Source organism: Saccoglossus kowalevskii, chromosome 3 (assembly GCF_978046115.1).
Source record: "Saccoglossus kowalevskii chromosome 3, keSacKowa6.1, whole genome shotgun sequence".
Taxonomy (NCBI): Eukaryota; Metazoa; Hemichordata; class Enteropneusta; family Harrimaniidae; genus Saccoglossus; species Saccoglossus kowalevskii.
This window is the reverse complement of record NC_140643.1, coordinates 24,655,677-24,676,929: the sequence shown is the minus strand read 5'-3', so window position 1 is coordinate 24,676,929 and position 21,253 is coordinate 24,655,677. Positions and strand designations below refer to the sequence as shown.

Here is a 21,253-nt window from a genome sequence, read left to right as displayed (position 1 = left end):
CGGTGCCATGTATGTAAAGTCGTGTCATCATATTGTAACTGTCGTAGAACAAGTGAAATATTCAGTCCATGCGTATATGCCATATGTATATGTATAAGTATTCTGAGTTAGTTTCGATTTCTTTCACAGTACTAATATTTCAGACCAGACGTGCACTTTGTGAAGGGAGAGATGGAATGCTTTTTAAAGACACTCGTCACTGTGACAGCGATCGCTGGAGGAATTGTTACACAATTTACGGTACACTTTGAGCGATGACTTAGATATAACCTGTCTAAACATGCGACTTAATGAATCAATGAGAGTGATCGGTTTTTTTTGTCAGTGTTTAAGACTGGTATTTTAGCAAAACCTGCGTAGACAAAGAAAAGGTGACAGGTATAGATGCGTTATAATCGCAAGCAGAGTGTTTCACTGGAAGTGTGTACTATCCGACGAATGTAAGATAGATGAAACTATGATATGCAGTATCACGATCCTGGGCATCATCAAATGTCATGCAAATGTCAAAAAACGATGCATAACTAGAAATGATGATCGGGGGTAATTGAATCTGTCTCATTCGTTCATTCGGCAACAATTTCTTTTAAAATCTTCTGAATATAATTTTTCTAAAGATTTCGCCTCTTTTTCTTATTCATATTGGCTCACTTCAGCAAAATCTTGTCATCCGCGTGATATACAATTTTAGCAATTTATCTTTCATCGCACTTGTGTCAATTTAAACATATTTTACCCGCTGTAAGCAAACAACAAACAATGCATGCTGGGAAAGGATGAACCGCTTCACGCCTCCGCCCATGTGATGAATGACGGTTTGTATATCCGCCATAACGGTACACTTAGCTGCGTCTCGAGCTGCAACGCACTGTTTTGGTCACGCCACTTAACGTGCACCATACCGTCCACGATCAGTGAGTTTAAATAGTATTATCCTCCTGTAACAAGTGACACATTGCAAGAGTAACTCTGCTTAGATTGAGATAAGATAATAGTGCGATGGAAGCGGTAAGTCTTGGATATGTCGTATTTGTTGGATGTGCCGTGTTGTCTTATCGCACGATTACATTATGAATACAACTCAAACACCCACACTTGCATGAGATATCGTGTCGTAATACATGCTCCAATAAAAAGCACAACAATTGCTTAATGATAATACATCAGACAGTATATTTATCTCCTCTGCGACCAAGTGATGCATGTGATGCTGGTTAGACTGGAAACAACGGAAGGCGTCAATGATTATCATAGATGCCAAAATTAGCCACAATCAATTACTCTATAATTTTCTAGCCGTACGCTTTGCATTAACGTCTGTTACCGTGTCATTCAGTGGCAGATTCAAACCGTTTACACGTGAGATTTTAATGAGTAGCTAGACGTTAGTGATCGATGCGATCAGACCAGTGTCACATTAAATGCGCATATATACGTGATGTGAACTTTGGTTGAACTCGCAACTGCGAACTCTCGTTTTGTGAGAGTCACTATGTTTGATATTTTCCCAGCATTAATGTCAGAAAGTTTATAATATTATGATGGCATCCAGTTAAATAATTAATATTTTCATTAATATTTTGTCTTTTAATTGATTAGCGTTTGTTTTGGTTTATTTATAAGTATGTTTTTTTTTTAAGTATTGACATTTATAATAAACTAATATATCGCAAATTATAGTTATACACTGTATTTAAATCTAACTCAATTGTGATACATAGTTTAGATATTACGTTTTCGCTATAAAACTGTCACAGTAGTTGCCTTTAGCGTGATACACTGATTACTTTTTTTATATATATCTTTTAATCTGACGTTATTTGCTGGGCAAAATAATACCCATCGAACATATTGAATTCAATTCGGTTAAATGAATATAGTTTAGTCTGTGTGACGAATAATTGAAATACATACCTGTAGTTTCTGCAAAAATGACTAAGCTATGCATGCGTGCATGGGTATCAGGATTAATTCACGCTGGTCACTGGAATATTTGTTCCAATTGTTAACTTAAAGACGATCTCACGAAAACTAACAGTACAAGTATTAACGAACTTATACACACAAAAATAAAACTTCCCGGTGAGGTGTACTGTGCAACCTCTTGATCTGGGGACATGTCTGGACGAATTCACTTTCACACGTGACTCCACTGTTCAAATAAATGTCCTAAAATTATTTTAGTAATACCCCAGATTGTTGGGGTATACTATTTCATTATAGATTTCATTAATAAAGCTGAATTATACACATATCAGTGTGTTCAGTTTTATAAGAGCACACCGGCAGTATTACATATTGATATGTGAAATTTAATTTGAGTATCTTAAAAATTAAATTGAATTATATTTTACTTTAAATTTAGGTATCTCTGCAATGTTTATAATACACGACACGAAACATCCAATTGCTAAATATTTTCCCGAACGTGTCTTACAGCTGTAAAACTAGACATGGTGACACACACCGATGTTAATATAAAATATACATAATATAATTGACAGGAAAGGCAAGCTCCAAATTAAATCCAACCATTTTCTTATCAATGCATGTCAGTTCAACCAACTATTGGTTTTACTCCCCACGTGATTACTTAAAATACATCGGATTGTGTGATTTATAATTACAAAGGACAGGTAGATGTATTACGTGAACACAGTGGGAAAGAGTCTTGAATAACATTACACCCATCGTGTGCCACGGGTCATGGGATTAATGTAATACACAACAAATTCACAACAGGAAATGACCACGCTTGTTCTTTATATAAAGTGTGATTGCTTGTTGCAGACGGCGACGTTTACTCAATTTGTTTAACTAACAAAATAAGAAAAGCACTGACGTCAAGCAAGGTCAAACAATTCATCTTGTTTGTATTAATTTCAACAGAATACATTACTAAAACTCTCTTCCTATATTGTAACAGAAAGAGGCATGGGCAATTAAAGCACCTGTGTTCACATTGATTGTATGCATATACATATCAATTAAAATTGGCGATCAAAATATGATAACATAGAAACAGACCTACAAAGTCATATTTATTGAAATTAAATATCGGTTTAATGGATTTCAATGGTTAGCAGCCATGTCTGCAGGAAATTATATGGCCTAGCAAAGCTAAATTGCTGATTTTTGTTTTCTTCTGGTACGCTCTGTGCTTGAATGATGAACATCCGGAAGAAGGATGGCTAGACGTTCTGGGAGTCACACAGTCTGTCAACGAAAGCTCATTACCTTCGTCTACGCGCTGCAAAACTGTCAATATTTCATAGTTAAGTATAATCTAAGTGCTAGTAAAACGCATTTAAGGACTGTCATCCCAAAACACGACAACACTATCGTTTCTTGTCGATTGTTTTCATTTTGAATTTTAGCAATTGAAAGACAAGTTATTTAATCTTGAATATTTTTTTAAATATTTTTTTTAATTATAGTTAAATATGGCGTATTAAATTAATGTTAATTATTACATATTTAATGTAGATTACAACTAATATGCTAATATGTGATAAAATAGTCCTTTCTAAAATGTATTTACATGCCAAGGTTATTATTGGCAGTCAATCGCCGCCCAAATAGAAATATCGCGTTATATCACGAGTTTTTATGTTCGAAATTCTCACGAGTATTTTCGTGTTAGAGGTAAATAACCTATTATCTTACATCCAACAGCTCATATAATACTTCAAAACAAAAACTAAAAAAGGAAAGGAATTACACAAAACCAGACTTTTTATTAATATTTTACATTGGTATGTAAATATTCGAATGATATAGTGTTAATATAGTATTCTATAAATGTAAACACACGATTGTTATGTTTTTTATTTCAAAATTAAACTACCAAACAACTCGCAATCAGTTGGTCTTCTATCGGTGATATGTTGTACCGCTGTGTTGGAAATAGCGATGGAATTTGAATGATGAAAAGATACTTTATTGTTGTAACCTGACCCGGGGTCATGAAGCTAAAGGTACTGTCGGTGACATACAGTTGATACTGGGGGTCTCGGGAGGTACAGCTGCTCATACGTGAGTGAGAATGCCCGAGTTGTAAACGCATCCGTTGATGGAATCCCAAAACCTGGCCGGTTTGTGTTTTGTTTTCCCAGCGTAATAAAAACAGCGCGCCTTTCATTGCCATCATCGGGATTGGCTTTTCTGAAACACATGCAAACAATTGGGTAACAATATTTTTGAATATTTTTCGTTCTTGGCAAATCACGTTTATTTACACTACCCAGTTGTTTTCATGACAATTTTGGAAGCATATTGATATTTGGAACAGTAACGCAAGATATGTTTACTGCCATGACAATAGAAAGCAATGGACGCTTGCATTTATGATAATTTGGGTAATTTCAGGGCAAAATCTGCTACGAGTTTACTTCAATCTCCGATCTATACAGCACAACCGAAAATAATGTAGTGAGGTTACGTCCCTCTCAATGACATACATAATGACTGTTTTAAATCAAAATATCGTATTTTATATCTGATACAAATCAACACATTAAAACAAATCGTGCAGTTTTAAAAAGCATCGACAACCAACAACGCACGCGAAACAAATTATCATGGCTAACGCTGCGGCATACACTCCAATGAGTGCGCGTCCACCATCATTAGGTATGGATAGAATTGAACCTTGGATGACTGCTGGAGCTAAAAAAAAATGCTCTGTGGACAAAGTGACTAGTGCTTGGGGACACACTTATCAATAACAACACATCGTTGCGTTCTGTCATATTATTTTTATCGACAATGTTTACGTTCCATATAATATATAAATTTTCACATTCTTATATCTGAAAAAAATAACGCAGCGATCCGATATATATGTTTACATCATTAAATCAAAGTGACCATGTCTGTTACTTGCAATTGTACGTGGTCATACATACCACCACGTAATATAATAATAATATTAATAACAATTTATCCATCTTCATTCTTCTGGTGATGTAGCGCTGCTTCGTTTCGATCGACACGATATTGATAATGTATATTGTATTTTATTTGTAATCGTACAATTCGTTTGACATTGTCTTCTACAACTGCTTCAGCCGTCTTGGTATAATCGTATAAAGGCGTATGATGAACAGATGTGACACACACGTAACGCAATCGCGTGATAGTTGTAACTCAATCGAATGTTCGAATAATAGTCATTACGGCAATCTAGCACGTTGTATGTAAAATGCATCAGTTCAATATTTCGCTATACGTGAGTTGGATTTAAGTATTCACTATTTTTGTTTTCAAAGTGTCTTGATGAGTATTAATTCATGACGAGTTGTGGCGCAGAGGGTACGTGCGGACATGGGTGTTATTTGCAGTCAACACAACTAGACAGGCTATATTTCAAGTATGAAAACCACACATGTCGTGTTACATTAGATGGTATGTTGTTGCATTGCTCGAATGGCGTGGAGGTATATTTATATGCGTCTGTTCTCATTTATCATACTAACGATTGTTGAATGCAAATTCAGCAAGGATGCCAAACAGCATAGCTGCCTGTAGACTACATGTTTATTGTGTCACCGTTCCTATATCGATGATGAATCTGACCGTATTCTAATTAATAATATTATACATCTGTCACCGTAATGCCATAAGTTACAGAGAACCGTAATTTTGTGGTATTTTACGGGGTATTTTCATTCTACCATGTAAGGAAATGCGAATTCCAAACATGGAACGATTACGCGCGTAAGCGTCCTCTAATAATAAAAACGAACAGGATTGCCTCCAAGGTTTGAGCGGACTCTACACAGAAGTTCGCTGATTCTGTTCTTAACTTTTGGGATTTCAAAATGTGAGGTATCCTCGTAATAACCACATATTTATGTAGGGACAGTTGTATTGAAATCGATACAACGCATTAAGCCCCATATTGTCCAATGCATTGTGCGGCAACCTATAGCATGTTGTTGAATTATCTTGTGTGTGTACGACCACTAGTCAACTCCATTGCTACCGTGGAACTAGGTCCGTTAAGACAACGAACTGAAGTTAGCAGTACTCTGTGCAAATCTCACTTTGCAGTGAATACGTACTGTACTTAAACAGCTGAGATGTTGGTGTGAATAGTTCCACGTTCCATTTTATTTTGAACTAATGAATAAAAATTTATTGAATTCGTTATGGATTATTTGTGAATAGCTTTGCCACCAGTAGTTGGCGATCATTTATCTCAATGAATATGTGTTATTGAAGGCATTCAATCAAAGTTTAACACCGCCGCCTTTGGGAAATCAATTGGTGAACACTAACGCTAAAGCCTTTGTGAGGGATATGCGTAGAAATACACATATAGGCGTGGCTTAATTAGAAACATATATACACACATGTGCGTATTTTATTGAAGCCACGGTATAGGTAACTGGTGATTACATTGCCAGAGATCTTACTTAGTCATAATGGATATGTGTGAATGCGCTTTTTCTGGCAGTATCTGTACCTGCGGAATCGGGTGTACACAATGCAACACTTGCTAAACCAACTGCGATTGACACCATAAATATTCTCACATATTTATACGCCCCCTCGCGTAATATACGACCGACGAGATCTCGTTGAGAGTGAAAGAACCACGCGACTTGTAATTCTCCTTTCACTAGACATTTCGCAGGACTTTATTTTGCCATGTGTGCACACAGTGATGCTAGTTGAAGGGACTGCGTCTTAATGCACCTAGCATATTCGATTTTGCACCTAGGCATTAGTTAAATCAACTATCGAAATGTCAATGATTGTATTCGTGTCAAGTTTGAAATACCTAAATGCCTTTTCTTGTTTAAGTTACCGTAGAAAAATTAATACAAAACCCAAACCTGTTAAACTTATGGAACACTGACAAGTGATTTTCAATCGTATTGACAAAAGCTTTGAGCAATACAAATCAATACGACGACTTCACAGACCGGATTGCCAAGAATACTATGAGCTCATTTAATTTTCCTTTCGATGAACAATTTTGTGTTGAATGTGTGTCATACAAAATTTATTATTAAATATTTCTATTGCACTACTCTGTGAAAATTATCCCTCATTAATATGCTAAGTGCGATTTTAAAGTTTTGACAGTTACACGAAGCTTGCAGTACGCCACGGCTGTTTTAATTGCGTTCCTTTGACATTTATTAGCGTACTGAAATTATGATCTAAGTTCAGTCAGTAACAGATAATGAAATGGTATATAATACGGCGTCGTGCTAAGCATACGTCTCTACGAACTCTCAAACTTTGCTAAAAGGTATGTCAATTCGTGGCCTCGGGAAAAAATGACCTCTATGGCGAGTATGAATAATAGCGTAGGCTCATTCGAGTCGTGTCGTGACTGATGAACCTAGATCGCGATGACCTATATGATAAGTACACATTCTGAATCAACTTAGATTGGTGATACAGATCAGAGTTTACGTGTACACTTAATAAACGACCAATTAGGTGCGATTTTCTATTCGAGAGGTGATTTTACGCGCAAAATGATTAATACTTTCCTTTGGCGCGACAAAACCATTTCCTTTATACGTGTGTAGATTTTAACATTTTGTAATCCACCTCGGAATGTTCATTTTCCGAATGATAATATTACAATTGGATGATTATGAGATTTGATTACAACCACAATTCCGTTCATATCAACGGCTGGGTACCCGCGAAGGGTCACTAGTCTGAAAGCAATTACATGGTCTCGTTGTAATAGTGTTATTTTAATCCGGCTTGTGAAATATAAAAATGAAACATATGTTTTTGGTATTCGAATAAATATTGACTTCTTTCTGAAGTATCCCGATACCTCAAAAAATATAACTAACATTATAGGCACGTATTTGTGTCTTCAGATGATTGGTTATTGCAGAGACGTTTGCTGTAATGAACGGCCCATGCATTCTTTATTACCCGTCAGTTACATCTCAATATGTATTTGCATGTATACCTTAAGCACATAGTTTACCTGTACCCTGCTGAGATGTACAGGCAGCCATTACTGAACTATTGCTGTGCATAGCCTTGTGTAATATAGCTATGTCAGCAAACCACTAACCACACTGTCTGCCATGGGTAATATTTGTTATTAGTTTCATTATATATTGTAAAGTGAACCTTTTATTGTGACGCTGTTAAATTTCAGGTGAATATCTAGTCAATCGGAAGTTTGTTGAGTGATCATTTCTTCATTAATTGATTGATTGATTAATTTATTTATTGGCTGAATAACTGACTGATAGTGAATAACTGATTGATTGACTGATAATCAATAATCCCCGAACTATATCGCCGTTACCCGGCCTCTTTCTCTAATACCTTATCATGTAATTAAAACTGATTAAAAAAATCCACCTGGTTTTGCCCATTGTGAAAAAAAAAACACACACATTCTATTTGATTTCACATGCGTTCCACCAATTATCATGTCTAAATATAATCCCTTGAGGTTCCTTTCACACGAGATCTACCCCGACAACATAATCAAAAATGATTATTACTTTACCAAATGGTTGATGGAACATGACGTAACAGCTTTGAGTGACGTGAACTAAATCCATAAATTGTGCTGGTCGTCAGGGCAACATTATGCGTCTTAACAACAACGACAACGAATTAATCAAATAGTAAAAAGGCTGCCAGTCATAATATTTCAACGAATTCATATTTTTTTTATATGAAATACATTATTGGGGTACACTTTGCGAATGAGGGCGCACTTCACTATATATAGTGTTTTCATAGATAGCATCCAAAAATTGCATTTATAGAGTCTTCAGTTCCCCCATTGACGCTCGTTGCCCGTGATACCGATAACTTGTCGATTTTTAGAAAAATATATTTTCTTATTTTGACCTATTGGCAACATTAAACTGCCTTTTTGATATTCCGTGAAGTAGCTCCCATGGGAATTGCGAAACGCATTCCAACAACACTCAGACTAATAGACATATGCAGCACATGCGCACCATCGAACCATTCATGACAACCGTCAAGTCATAATACACGCCAATTGCCCATGTAACAGTGTGACCAGGATGGCAATGCACCGTAACAACCGCGTACGATTGTTTGTCAGAGCTGTCATGTATTCTGGCGTGGCGTGTTGTCTGTTCGGCCAAGTGTGGTGCTATTATGTGCGTTAACATATTATATATAGCGGTTTCCCAATCGTTTGAAACGAACACGCAAGGTGTCACTCCTTCGACTGAAAGTTGGTAAGTATTGTATGTATATCAATTGAGCGCATTCTAGTCTGTAGGTTAAATTTGTTTTAATGCACGCGTAAATATTAGGGGAAATAACAGTACATATAATATTTTACTTTGAACCAGACATTGGCTAGGAAATATGCTACCGCATAAATTCTTTTTGAAACGGATATTCCAATTTAACTCCTATGTCATCCCTATGTTTCACCATGTACCCCGAAAGGCAGCATCATTATTCAAACGAGCGACTTAATGACATATGATGTTACTTACTGTAAGCGACATGTTACCTATATCAGCCATACACTATCACCGATAAATTGTGTGAAGCATTATTTGTATACCATCTGACATTTCATGTTTGTAATATCACACCCATTTGCTAGTGCACGGTGACATCCCTATTGGTTCAAATCACGTTGTCAACATATTACGCGTACAAGGCATACAATGCCTGTGCGCATCAATACAATTTAAGTTTCTAAAGAGAGGTAAATTAAATATTCATTATAGGCTGCATGTTCCACATTAACTGTGCTTCAAATGTCACCATTACGACAGACAACTGAAACGGAAGGCACAATCATTGTTGAAATGCAAATATATTTGACAAACCTTTTGTGGCGTTCATATTGTAAAGTATCATGTAAGAATCAGTCCTGTCGCTTGTCAAGTTACTTTCAGTATGTTCAGTGATAAATTGACTTTTATATTCAATAAACACAATTAGTCAAATAGAAGGCTGCTGCTGTTTCACGTATTGCTAGGGGGATCCTTGGATTTTTTTTATTTTAGTGAACATTATCTAATTGATTTTGCCGCTTTGGTTGTATTATGCATGAACTGGGAGATTTCAATCATCGGCATTTATTTTCATCGTTGGAACTAACCCACAGATATATTTAAATAATAAATAACATATTATTTGAAGTTGTTGATAACCTCTAAGCATTGAATAATTACAGTAATATTGAAAATAATGATTTTTTTATGAATACTAATACAGTGTTACTGTAATTTTTATTCGTGAATACACCCCCGCCCCAATCGTGCCGAATGTCACAAACCGACGTCAAAGCGTAAACTAAGCAATTCTAAATATAACACTTTACAATTATCTCAGTTGTCTACCATTATACAGGAATAAAACGTAAAATAATATATACAATGCACATTGAAATAATCGCTGAAGACTTGTTTCGAATAAATTGAGTTACAACAATTTATATCTCTTTACCGCCATACGTTACAATGTGCATACAATGGATATGCGTGGCAGCTTACATGTGATTGTACTAAAACGTTTTATCTGATTGTCATATATTCTCCCGTATTCTACCACGTATGTTTCTGTGATAACATTAGATTGCTGAATCTACTACTGTGCTCAGTTAAATTGTAACTAATATTCATTATTATTGCCTGACTTATAAACAGAGTTAGATATTAAAATGCGGAAATATACTTGTTGACTACAAGTAGTTTCAATGTCAAGCAGAGTATATGGTTTTTGCAACTGTGCAGTACTTTCGTGAGATTAATCCCACAAATTCATCACAGAAATGCAATAGCAAGTGACAACCTGGGGTTATCTACGTGAGTGGTATACATTCATGAACATACGGTGAAACAGTACCATTATATAAAACCTTGCTGTGATCACTACTGCCATCAGACTTTTGTCCCTTTAAACTCTTTCCCGACACCGCGTCTACAGATCCGAATATAAAGGCTACACAGTGGACACGATGGCTGAAAGAAATATTACACTATTTGAAGGATGAATGCAAGGTTCGTGACACCCTGCGTAACCCCCTGATGTGAATATGGGTTTACTTTTTGACAAACAAACAAACTGTTATAACATGGACTCTTTAACAGGTGCCCGTAAAGAGTCTGAGGCAATTTTAAATAAATCGTTCATAAATAACTTTTATATGGTTTTATTCATTTGTTCCGACGTAAACAATTATTCCTTCAAGTCTGTGGTAATTCTTCAATGCATAGTCATAACTAAAACATCAACAGTCGTAGTTGAATTTAGGTGTGTAAGTATTGTTCACCAAACACACTAATTGCTTGAATATGTTATCGTAAAAGTTTTGACTCCGCATTGAAAGCTGTACAATTTTCGCACTCTACCAAACTGTGAGTGTAATGTCCTATCGCATAGTTCTGAAACTTGAGCTTTATTTGAAAAATTGCATCGGCAGTTGACAGTTAGCTTGCGGTTCATTTTACTTTCTTGTATATAATATACTTTTGGCTTTTCCCTTTTAAATATATACTAAAACATACGCACTAAGGCAGACAACATCACATTTGTGTAGCACGTGCCTTCGTTTAAACATATACACTGTTTGGCTACAATATCAACAGTATTCACCTAGAATATATTCTAACAAAAAGGACAACCTTAAGATTGGTATCTTCGGTATATATTCAAACGCACTTATTTACTTACTTACTTAGAGTATTAATAACGTGTAGAAACTTGTGCACGAAATAGATTATTATTTCATCAAAGGCAACACGTGTGTAGGAGTAGAAAAAGGTTACCATGATACATCATACTATAACCTTTCAAATCTCTATACTCATGACACAAATGTGTGTAAATGAACTAAACTTTGACTTTCTAAAAAATATACTCTAGGTGAATTTAGGCTTGATTAATATTAATGATATATGTCATTAATGTGAACGTTATTTTCATGTAATAATGTATAACATAAATAAATGTTTTGTACACTAGCACTGAACCTTTCAGTTGAATTTCGATGATAACACTAAATTTTCTCGTAGAATTCCAAGAAATACAGAACCTTGGAAGCGGTTACTGCTTTTTACTTCTTTAAGTAATATATTTAGTTCTGAACAAAAGCTTTATAATCCAAATTCTGGATTCACGTCATCACAGATTTGCAGCCTGTAAAAGCTTACCACTGCATTGCCACAAAACGACGATTAGCTAAACTACGAGGCCACTAAACCGCTAAACCACTAAGTCGGGATAGTAAAGTTTCTAAATCGGTAGTAACTAAGGCGCCGATGTCATTGTACAGATGGTGTCAAGCATCACATGTGTATGGGCAAAGTCGAAAATAAATTGTTTGTTTGACTACTGTGAGTAAGCAACACAAATAGAATATATCTTGCACAACTGAATCAGATATCATCCTCATAGCATTTAGAATTATGTGAGAGATCCATGGTGTAATTCGTGTCATAAATGTTTAATTCCTGAATAAGCCGTACTTGTCGTACTGTGACATTTGAGTGAACTATACAATATTAATATGTGACCATTTGTTACAATCTATTGACGCATGTTTTTATTTTATTTTTTGTAAACCCCGGATTATATTTTTTGCATTATTTGACCGCGTCGCTCAAATTAATGACTAATTGAACACGCATCAAATCGCCTGACTCGGTTATGAATTTACCGCATGGGAAGATGATTTTATAATAATAATTTTAACAAAGATTTGATAGTATCATAATTATATAAAGATTAGCATAATCACACCATAATCACTTTATCAAGCCTGTAAGCATTGGGTTCATTATGAATCTCTGAACGCTGCTATACATAGCTGTTATCATGTTAACGTAACTAATGCCACTCCATACATGCTCTGGTGGACATGTTTGCTATCAAGGCATTTCACCTCACCCAGTCCTTACATATATGTAGTCAAATTTGATACAAAATAATGTGACGACTTTCTGTCTATGATGAATTGGTCATAATTGTATCACGTGTTCAATGACAACGATTCCACCGTAACTCTACACTTTCCACCTCGTACGTGGATATATGTTATCCCATCAAGACACCTTCATCGATCAGCGTTTTGCCTTCCTTTATCTCATACCCCTCGCATCATCATCTATCTCTGTTAAATCCATATCAAGTGTTAACGTGGTGGGACATATTCGGTGCTGCTCGATATGAAATATTATATATTTACTGCAGACCTCGGTGACACTATTAAAAGTGTGCTTTTGTTTCACCGATTATATTCATGTTGATGGAATTGCCAAAGTGTGTGATGTTACATTGAGTATAATGTCTATATTGATTCGTGAAAGCTCTTTCAAGAAATCAATACATTTGTCTTTCTACTAAATCAGAATATATATATATACCTTTGTTTACAAACTACTGATTCAATATTACTCGCGTGTAGTTTTACAGCGCAGCGGTTTACATTCGATTACGCGGGATATTAGATAGTGTCGATGTAAACAATCTTTAGTGCAAAGACAATTATTATGTTGTCTTAATTATTTATTTATTTATTCAAAACACTGATACAAACATAATAATGTATATCTTGTAAGCTTTGCAATTAAACTAAGCTAACCAATAGGGCGTTTAAGAAATTATATGGACGCATAGTCGTACAAACTCCAACCTCTAACAGTTTATCATTTGATACGGTTCATCAATTTGTTTGCGCTAAGCTTAGTAAGCCATGGTTTCGACATTTATGAAATCTTGAAAATTTAAGCTAAAATGTTTTAATAATATTGAGCTTGTTTTTATACTCTTCTAATTAGAATATTTTATATACTAATTGTCTTATCTCATTTTTTTCACTGACAGACAAAATAATATTGTGTGTAGTAAAGAGCAATTGCAAGTAAAGCCGGAATCAAGCTGAACTAATCTTCACAGAAAACAACTCAGAATGAACTACATAATCCACGTTGATGATCAACAATTTTTGAAATCTAGAACATCAGTCGACCGATAATGTGGACTTTGACTTCGCTGATGATGATTCCAGACAATGGATAGTATTAGAACTTATGAACACAAATCAGCTTCTTGTTCTTACGTAATATTCAACTTTTTTGAAGGATTAAATTTACTGATCTAAAGATTATTAGATTAGTTGTCAATATCAGAACTCGGATTAAATTGATTCTCGCAGTTGGTTTTAAATTATTCATGCACAGAAATTGTGTCTCCAACATCCGGTTACGTATTGTGTTGCAGGCGTGAAATATTTATCACATTTTCCGTCTGTGAAGTTATGGATACGTCCCCATTACCCACGGACATGTCTTCGATGATAAGAAATCGTCAATATACGCACTGTAAACCGAAGGCTCGTGTAATCAATATGTTACTGAAAGCCGCCGTTGCCGCTGGTGCTGGATGTATTTGGTCCACTTTATGTACAGGTAAGTCAGTCAGTCACTCGAAGTACAAAAAAATAACATTTATGGGCTGGGTCGTCGCGCAGCGCGTGTTCGAATTTCATGTAAACAAACAATGTATTTTACAGGCGTTGTATACGTTGTATATCGAACAGGAGGCGGCGCGACGACCATCGCGCTTTAATTTTATGTGATGATTTGTGTTATCTAAGAACAAGAACAGACATAGTTTGCACACATGCGCATCAGTTACGTAATTTTAATTCCGAAAAAAATAATTGTTTTTATAATTGCATTTTCTAAAGTTCACATCAAATACGCTTCAAAAGACTAATAAGTGTGACCCGCATGGCGCGACTTGTTCTTTATAGGCGATTTCGAATTATACTAATGCTTTACGTAATTTAATAAAGCACGTAACTAATGTGGTGCTACAATCTTACTCAAACACATATACAATTATGAGGTAGAATTCTCTGTCGTGTAATTTATGGAATAGAACAAGACACGCTGCAGTCAATTATGCTTACTCGATGTTTAGTTTCACTTTCTATTCAACTATATAAAAACACGTTGCGCTTCCTCGACGCTGACATAATTTAATGCAAGTATCGTGATAGCAATAGCGACTGAACTGAATGTCACCATACACAATGTCGTGAACAAAACGCCAGTTGTTTTTGCAATTCGCAATTTATATATTCATATTCATTTTGATGACGCAAATCAAACTGCTCATGTGTTACTGCTTGGAGTGTGTATACTGAAGCATTATTGTAAGCAATAATATTTAATGTCTGCATTAAATACCATATATATTTTTCTTGATAACTATAAAAGTATACATTGCCAGAGAACGATAAGTCAGCAATTGGTGTATTCTCTCGGGTATCCAAATGTTCTAACCTATCTAGCTGCATAGAAGTATATTTGAAAGGTACTTATGCGTTGGTAGACTACATTGTATGGCGCCATTTATTTATTTTTCCCAGTCCCCGTCAGCTGTATTCGGAACGGGGACTTATGTTTGTGTCATTTCTCGACGGATTTTATTCAAAGTCGCTACAAAAATAAGTCATTACATATACACCTCGTTTCGTTGTTCTCTTCTTTTCTTTTAACGACTGGCGGCAATTTTCGTACATACACAAATAATATCAAATCATCCATAGCATTAATAAATAAACATAAAACAAATGACTGACAAACAAAAAAACAAATCAGTAAGATGCAGATATATGAAACCTATTGTATTATACATATGCTTCAAATAAACATTGAGCATTTCAGTTCCACATGTGACAGCTTTCATATATAATTTACTCAGTGGTTTATGTTTGAAACTGTGACATTGATGCCTCGTTCTGAAAAACAATTCTTTTCAGTAAACAGACGTTGCTGAGAACAGAAAAAAAACTAGTAAACGGATACTGTTTGGAGCAAAGAAAGAGTATTTTCCTTTAAATATTGGACGGAAATTCTCCGATACCAAAGTTTAGGGGACTGTTAGAACAACGGAAACGAGCAGAAATGTAGTATTACTGTACATAAATTCATTGTTGTCGCTTTAGTCAAGATGCAAAACTTGACGAAGTTTTCCTTCAGCTATTTGAAAGGTTGAGCAAGATGCGGTCTGAACTTATAACATCGAATACAAAAGTCGAATCTCTAACAATTGAGCTATAACGTATTTCCCTGGAAACATAGGCCGTAGTTTGTTCTTTTCAATCGCTACGTTGTTATTGAATTAACCATGAGCAATCAACAATTATGTCTACAATACGTTGTATTTATGTAGATTAAACCCCGATTCAATGTTGTGCACAGGCAATGAAACTTCTATTTTGTGGTATAAATTTGGTTAAATATATACGGGTTCTTGTATATTTACAATTCTAAACCTCGCGGTCGTGAATACTGTAAATCTCACAAGGGCAACCCTTATCCACAATATTAAAAGTTCTGAACCAAAGAGAACCCGAGCAAATGCCAAATTTGTAATGTTACGGCTAATTACAAAACCATTAGTTTAATCAAAAACAATTTACAGGCATATTACGACCATGTAAACACAAGATTGTATCGCCCAAGTACAGCAAACGCGCCTCGCCACTGTCAGCAGCCGGGCAACCTCACTACACCACAGTAACCACCCAAAATAAGATGAATCCCGAATAAATCTGCATGATTACTTCATACACTAGGATAATGAATGAGCTAGAAAATGCATACCAAATTGGTGGGGAAAAATGTTGGGATATTGTTATGAAAGTGGAGGAATTGGTAACCGTAAAATCAGAGTTATCTTTTGTTATGCAATTAGATAAAAATTGAATATTCATAGTAAAAATTCAAGGCACAGATGACATTGGAATAGATTCACTAAATTCAGAACGGTTGATGCTAAGAAAATTATCAAAATAACTAATTTCTCTTCATAGGAGTAAACAATTCAATTGCCCAGCAAAGCAACACAATTTGTTTCCACTGGGATGTTGATAGTTTGTTGAAAAATATGTCATTCATTACTAACAGTAACTGTCGCCGATTTACGTTTGGCACACTGCTTCCATTAGAGCTATAGAATGACCCTGTGTATGATACAAGTAATTTATATTATTGACTAAATTGAATGCCACCATACATCATGTTGTGAACAAAACACTGGTAGTTATTGCAATACATACTTACTATACGTATACACTCGACGTCGCAAATTAAACTGTTCATGCGTTACATTGTGAATAACTCAGCACGACCTTTAGCGATAATATTAGTCTGCCTAAAATGATTACCATGTGTCTGCATTAAATATCACGATAATATATTCTCTCCGCAGTTTGAATGAATTTATCTACATTTATTTTTTCAAATGTACAATTTTAGTCCCGTCAGACACAGTTTTGTTGGTTCTGTGTGTGCGTTTGTGTATCTGACGTCACTTTGTAGAAATTGGCTGATTTTGTTCACAGTAGGCACATAATAATATTTACGTACCTACAATTGTATTATATATTTGTAGTTGTTGACCGTCTCGCGGCAACCATCCCTCCAATTACTTCACAGCATTTGACCTTATCACCAACCGTTTCTCGGGCATGCCAATGCAATTTTAAGGATAGGTTACAGGTGTACATTATTTTGTTTTGCAATTTTATTCATATGGTTAACTGGCGGCCATTTGGTTCAACAGACGGCATTTATTCATGCGCCACACCCGTTCATAAGATACACTTTCACTGAACTTTTTTACTGAATATTTGGTACTGTGATTTACGTAAGACATAATAGTGTGTATATTCTCTATTTATTTTAGGGTTTATATAAACTCTAAGTTGCCTGTGACCAGTTTACTCCAAAAGAATACAAATTACATATCATTGTTCAAACTCGGTACAAACACCACACGTGATACCTTTGTTTTGTGACATAATGTTGTTGAAGTGACAACCATAATCATGTCTGTCACAGCAAAAGAAGATTGCAAACGAAATTGTGTATTAATATTTTGGTGCTGGTGGGTACCATGCATACATTATGAAGCTAGACACAACAAACTTTCGTTGTGTATCAATGACGACACGTCTGCAATTAGATGCCAGACGCAGTGCTATTGATATCGAGAGTGGTACTACTGCCGGCTACTAATGACTTGTAATAACCCACAATGTACCAGATGTTACATTATAAGTAAATTATACATTGAACTGCCGCCAAATAAAATAGTAATGAAACACACTTAGAATCATTCATATCTATTCAATTGTACTGAACCTTAATACATGTTTCAGTCGTTTTAATAATTAATATAGCAACGGAACTGTACATCAATTGATAAGCAAAGGAGTGTACATCATTGTTTTTATCGCCAAACATGATTATTAAATAATTTATCTCTGAAATATTTTACAGGATAGGCTTTATTCTTAAAACTGTTACTGTTAACATTTCTGTAATATTATTTACCTGATCGTTTCCTCCAAGACTATTCATAAAACATGAAAGTAATTGATCTATAAAAAAGGACATACAAAAAGTTCAAGTGGGATAAGGTTGAAAACGAGTTGTTAAACCAATATATAGGTTAAATATCGCAAAATATTCTGATACTAATATCCCTCAGAGTTTGCCGTGAAAATTACCACATCTGTAACTATATAGAAACTTATTGATCTATAATTCGATTTTTATATAATTCCATTATTTGTTTAAAAAAACGATAGATATTACTGTGTTAGATTATTCAATTGTTATCGAGACAAATTACGCAAATACAATGTCTTAACGAAAATATTAAATATTATGTAAAAAAATGTGATCTAATGAAATTTTCTATTGAATGTGTATGAATCACGAGGATCGGTTACTTTGTTCTATCCTGTCCTGTTAGTGTCATTTGCCTCCGGTGATGCCTGGTTCAACAGACTCGTACCCGGAAGCGCACAAGGCAACTTCGAAAAGATAATTATAAATAAACTGGGGACAGATTATTATAAGTAAACTGAGGACAAATTATTATGAGTATACCGAGGACAAATTATTATAAGTAAACTGAGGACAGAATCGCAATAGGTAAGCCGAGATATATTAATATCAGTTACATTGACGACAAATTACAATAGGTAAACTGACTGCTTTTCGGAACTTGGTTGTTCTCACGTGACTCAAATGAATGGTTCAACGTCCCCCAATCAATTACAAATGGTACTTTTTAAGCAACACCTTGGATTCGAAAAAAAAAAGATTTCAGGTCGTCGAGATGTATGTTTCCATGGTCACTCTAGTGATTGGAGTATGGAGCTAGATTGTGAATAAAATCAGCGTATAGTTTATTATGCTATGTACATGGATTATATCCGATCATTGACCTCTTGTTCTCATAAACTGAAGAGTTACGTAACACAATTACATAGTGACAGCACACAACCCGCGATGGGGCTGCAACACACTCGCCAAATCCACAGTATTACATCGTTAAAGTACGGGAACTCAAACAGATCGTTATCTACCATTTGCATTCTTCTTAGCCACATGTAAACTATCAGTAAACCGAGGACAGATTATTATGATTAAACTGAGAACAGATTAAACTGCAGATACATCATTATGCGTAAATAGATTATTACAGATCAGTACAGATAATTATACGTCAACTAATGACAGATTATTATGAGTGAACAGAAGAGCATAAAAAGACATGAAAGATAACATCGAATGTAACGTCTATGAAATTTGATTTGATGTTAATGAGGGTGGCAATTTAGTTCTATTCCCTAATGGCAATAATGACTGTTATACTGTTAGCTACGCTTAATAGTAAATTTGAACTGTTTACCGAATTATATTGCAATATATTTATAATTATTTAAGTCAGTATACATGCAAGGATATTCCTACAGTAATTGATATGCGTAGCCATTTGCTTGTCATAACATTATGCACTAGACCATATCAGCTCTTTAATATGGCAACACATTGAGATTGCATAGTGTTGTCAACATATAATTCCGTGTCCCAATCGTGTTGTTAAGTCCGTTGCTAGGTTAAAATACATTACGTATCTGGAGTTGGTAATTTAAGGACAACATGCTGGTACTCGTGTCGTGCATAAGTGGTTACAGTAATTTGAGTCATCACTTGATGGTAGACGAGTGGCTGATATTCATAAATGTGTAATATTACACATTTATGAAGACCTCATAATATATGTCATATGAATTGCAATGCAATGTGCAATTGTAATGATAAATCTTTCATCGAGTCCCTGCAGTGTTATGTACGTGACAATACACTAATTATATCCAAATAAGTTTTAAGCGCAATTGTGGTTTCCCAGGAGGAAGTTTCCACACTGATAGCATGACACCCGGAGGACGAACCATGCTAACAAGGTTTACCTTTTATTACAATACCGCGTGTAAGTCTGGTATATTCTAATAATAGTACATTATGAATCCACGTCACATTACTGCTTTACGACGAATCGTTGAACTTCCGCTGAAAAGAAACATGTCGCAGCAATTGATCCTCATTTATTTGATGCCGTAGTTTCACTAAGATATTGCGGTGTTCAGTTTGCCTGATAGACAGTAGTTGTCGCAACTCATTTGGAAATTAATTTAGTGGAGTACATGTGCGTGAGCCAAGACAACACGCTAAATGACAGTCTTACCGCTATATAACAATGCCGAGAATAAAATGTATAACCTTATTTGTCTAAAAAGTCTAAAATATGTGTATTGCCTTGCAGGTGTTGCCGGTGAAACGTGTCCTCACTATAAAGATTTTTTAGGTAGAGGTCACAAAGAGATGGACTGTACGATTGACGAAAACGGACCTTATTGTTGTGGACTAAGAAGCCTCCTTTACTGTTGTAAAGATTATAATTATTCGATATCGAATGATAGGCACGTAGCTAATATAGTAGATAGGTAAGTCGTATATATAATTCGTCACTTTCACGGAAAAGTAAAACGACGTCAGCTCGGGTTATGTCCGGACAGAATTTGAAACATCTTGTTCAAGTAGTAATCTACCAAGACAGGGTAGACTGCCAAACCACTTCCGGGTATTAATCTGCCCATACAGTGTGCATTACTACGCTAATCCTAGTTAGTAGTATTTTTCCATGACAGTGCCCATAACGAAGTCACTTCCAGTCGGTAATATGTCCTGAAAAGATGATTGAGTTTAAACGGTATAACAATTGACATTGCTATTAAAAAAACAGTATTATCCATTATTACAATCTCTTATAAAAATCTTCTATTCTATAATATATAGTTTACTAAATAGGTTTATTTGGTAATAATTGTACCAATAATGTGTACAGGGATTCATTTGTCACGATCCACCGTTTTTGATTC

General features: G+C 35.2%; 1 protein-coding gene across 1 annotated transcript in view; it reads left to right on the top strand.

Annotated features, from left to right (window-relative positions):
• Positions 1-876: 876 nt before the first annotated feature.
• Positions 877-21,253, top strand: part of LOC146747587 (uncharacterized) — a 42,730-nt gene continuing 22,353 nt past the window's right edge. Inside the window, exons 1-3 of the mRNA XM_085496529.1 lie at positions 877-1,008; positions 13,828-14,411; positions 20,638-20,818. Of these exons, the coding sequence (XP_085352655.1) occupies positions 14,261-14,411; positions 20,638-20,818 (332 nt within the window). The 5' untranslated portion in view covers positions 877-1,008; positions 13,828-14,260. The remainder of the gene's footprint in view (positions 1,009-13,827; positions 14,412-20,637; positions 20,819-21,253) is intronic.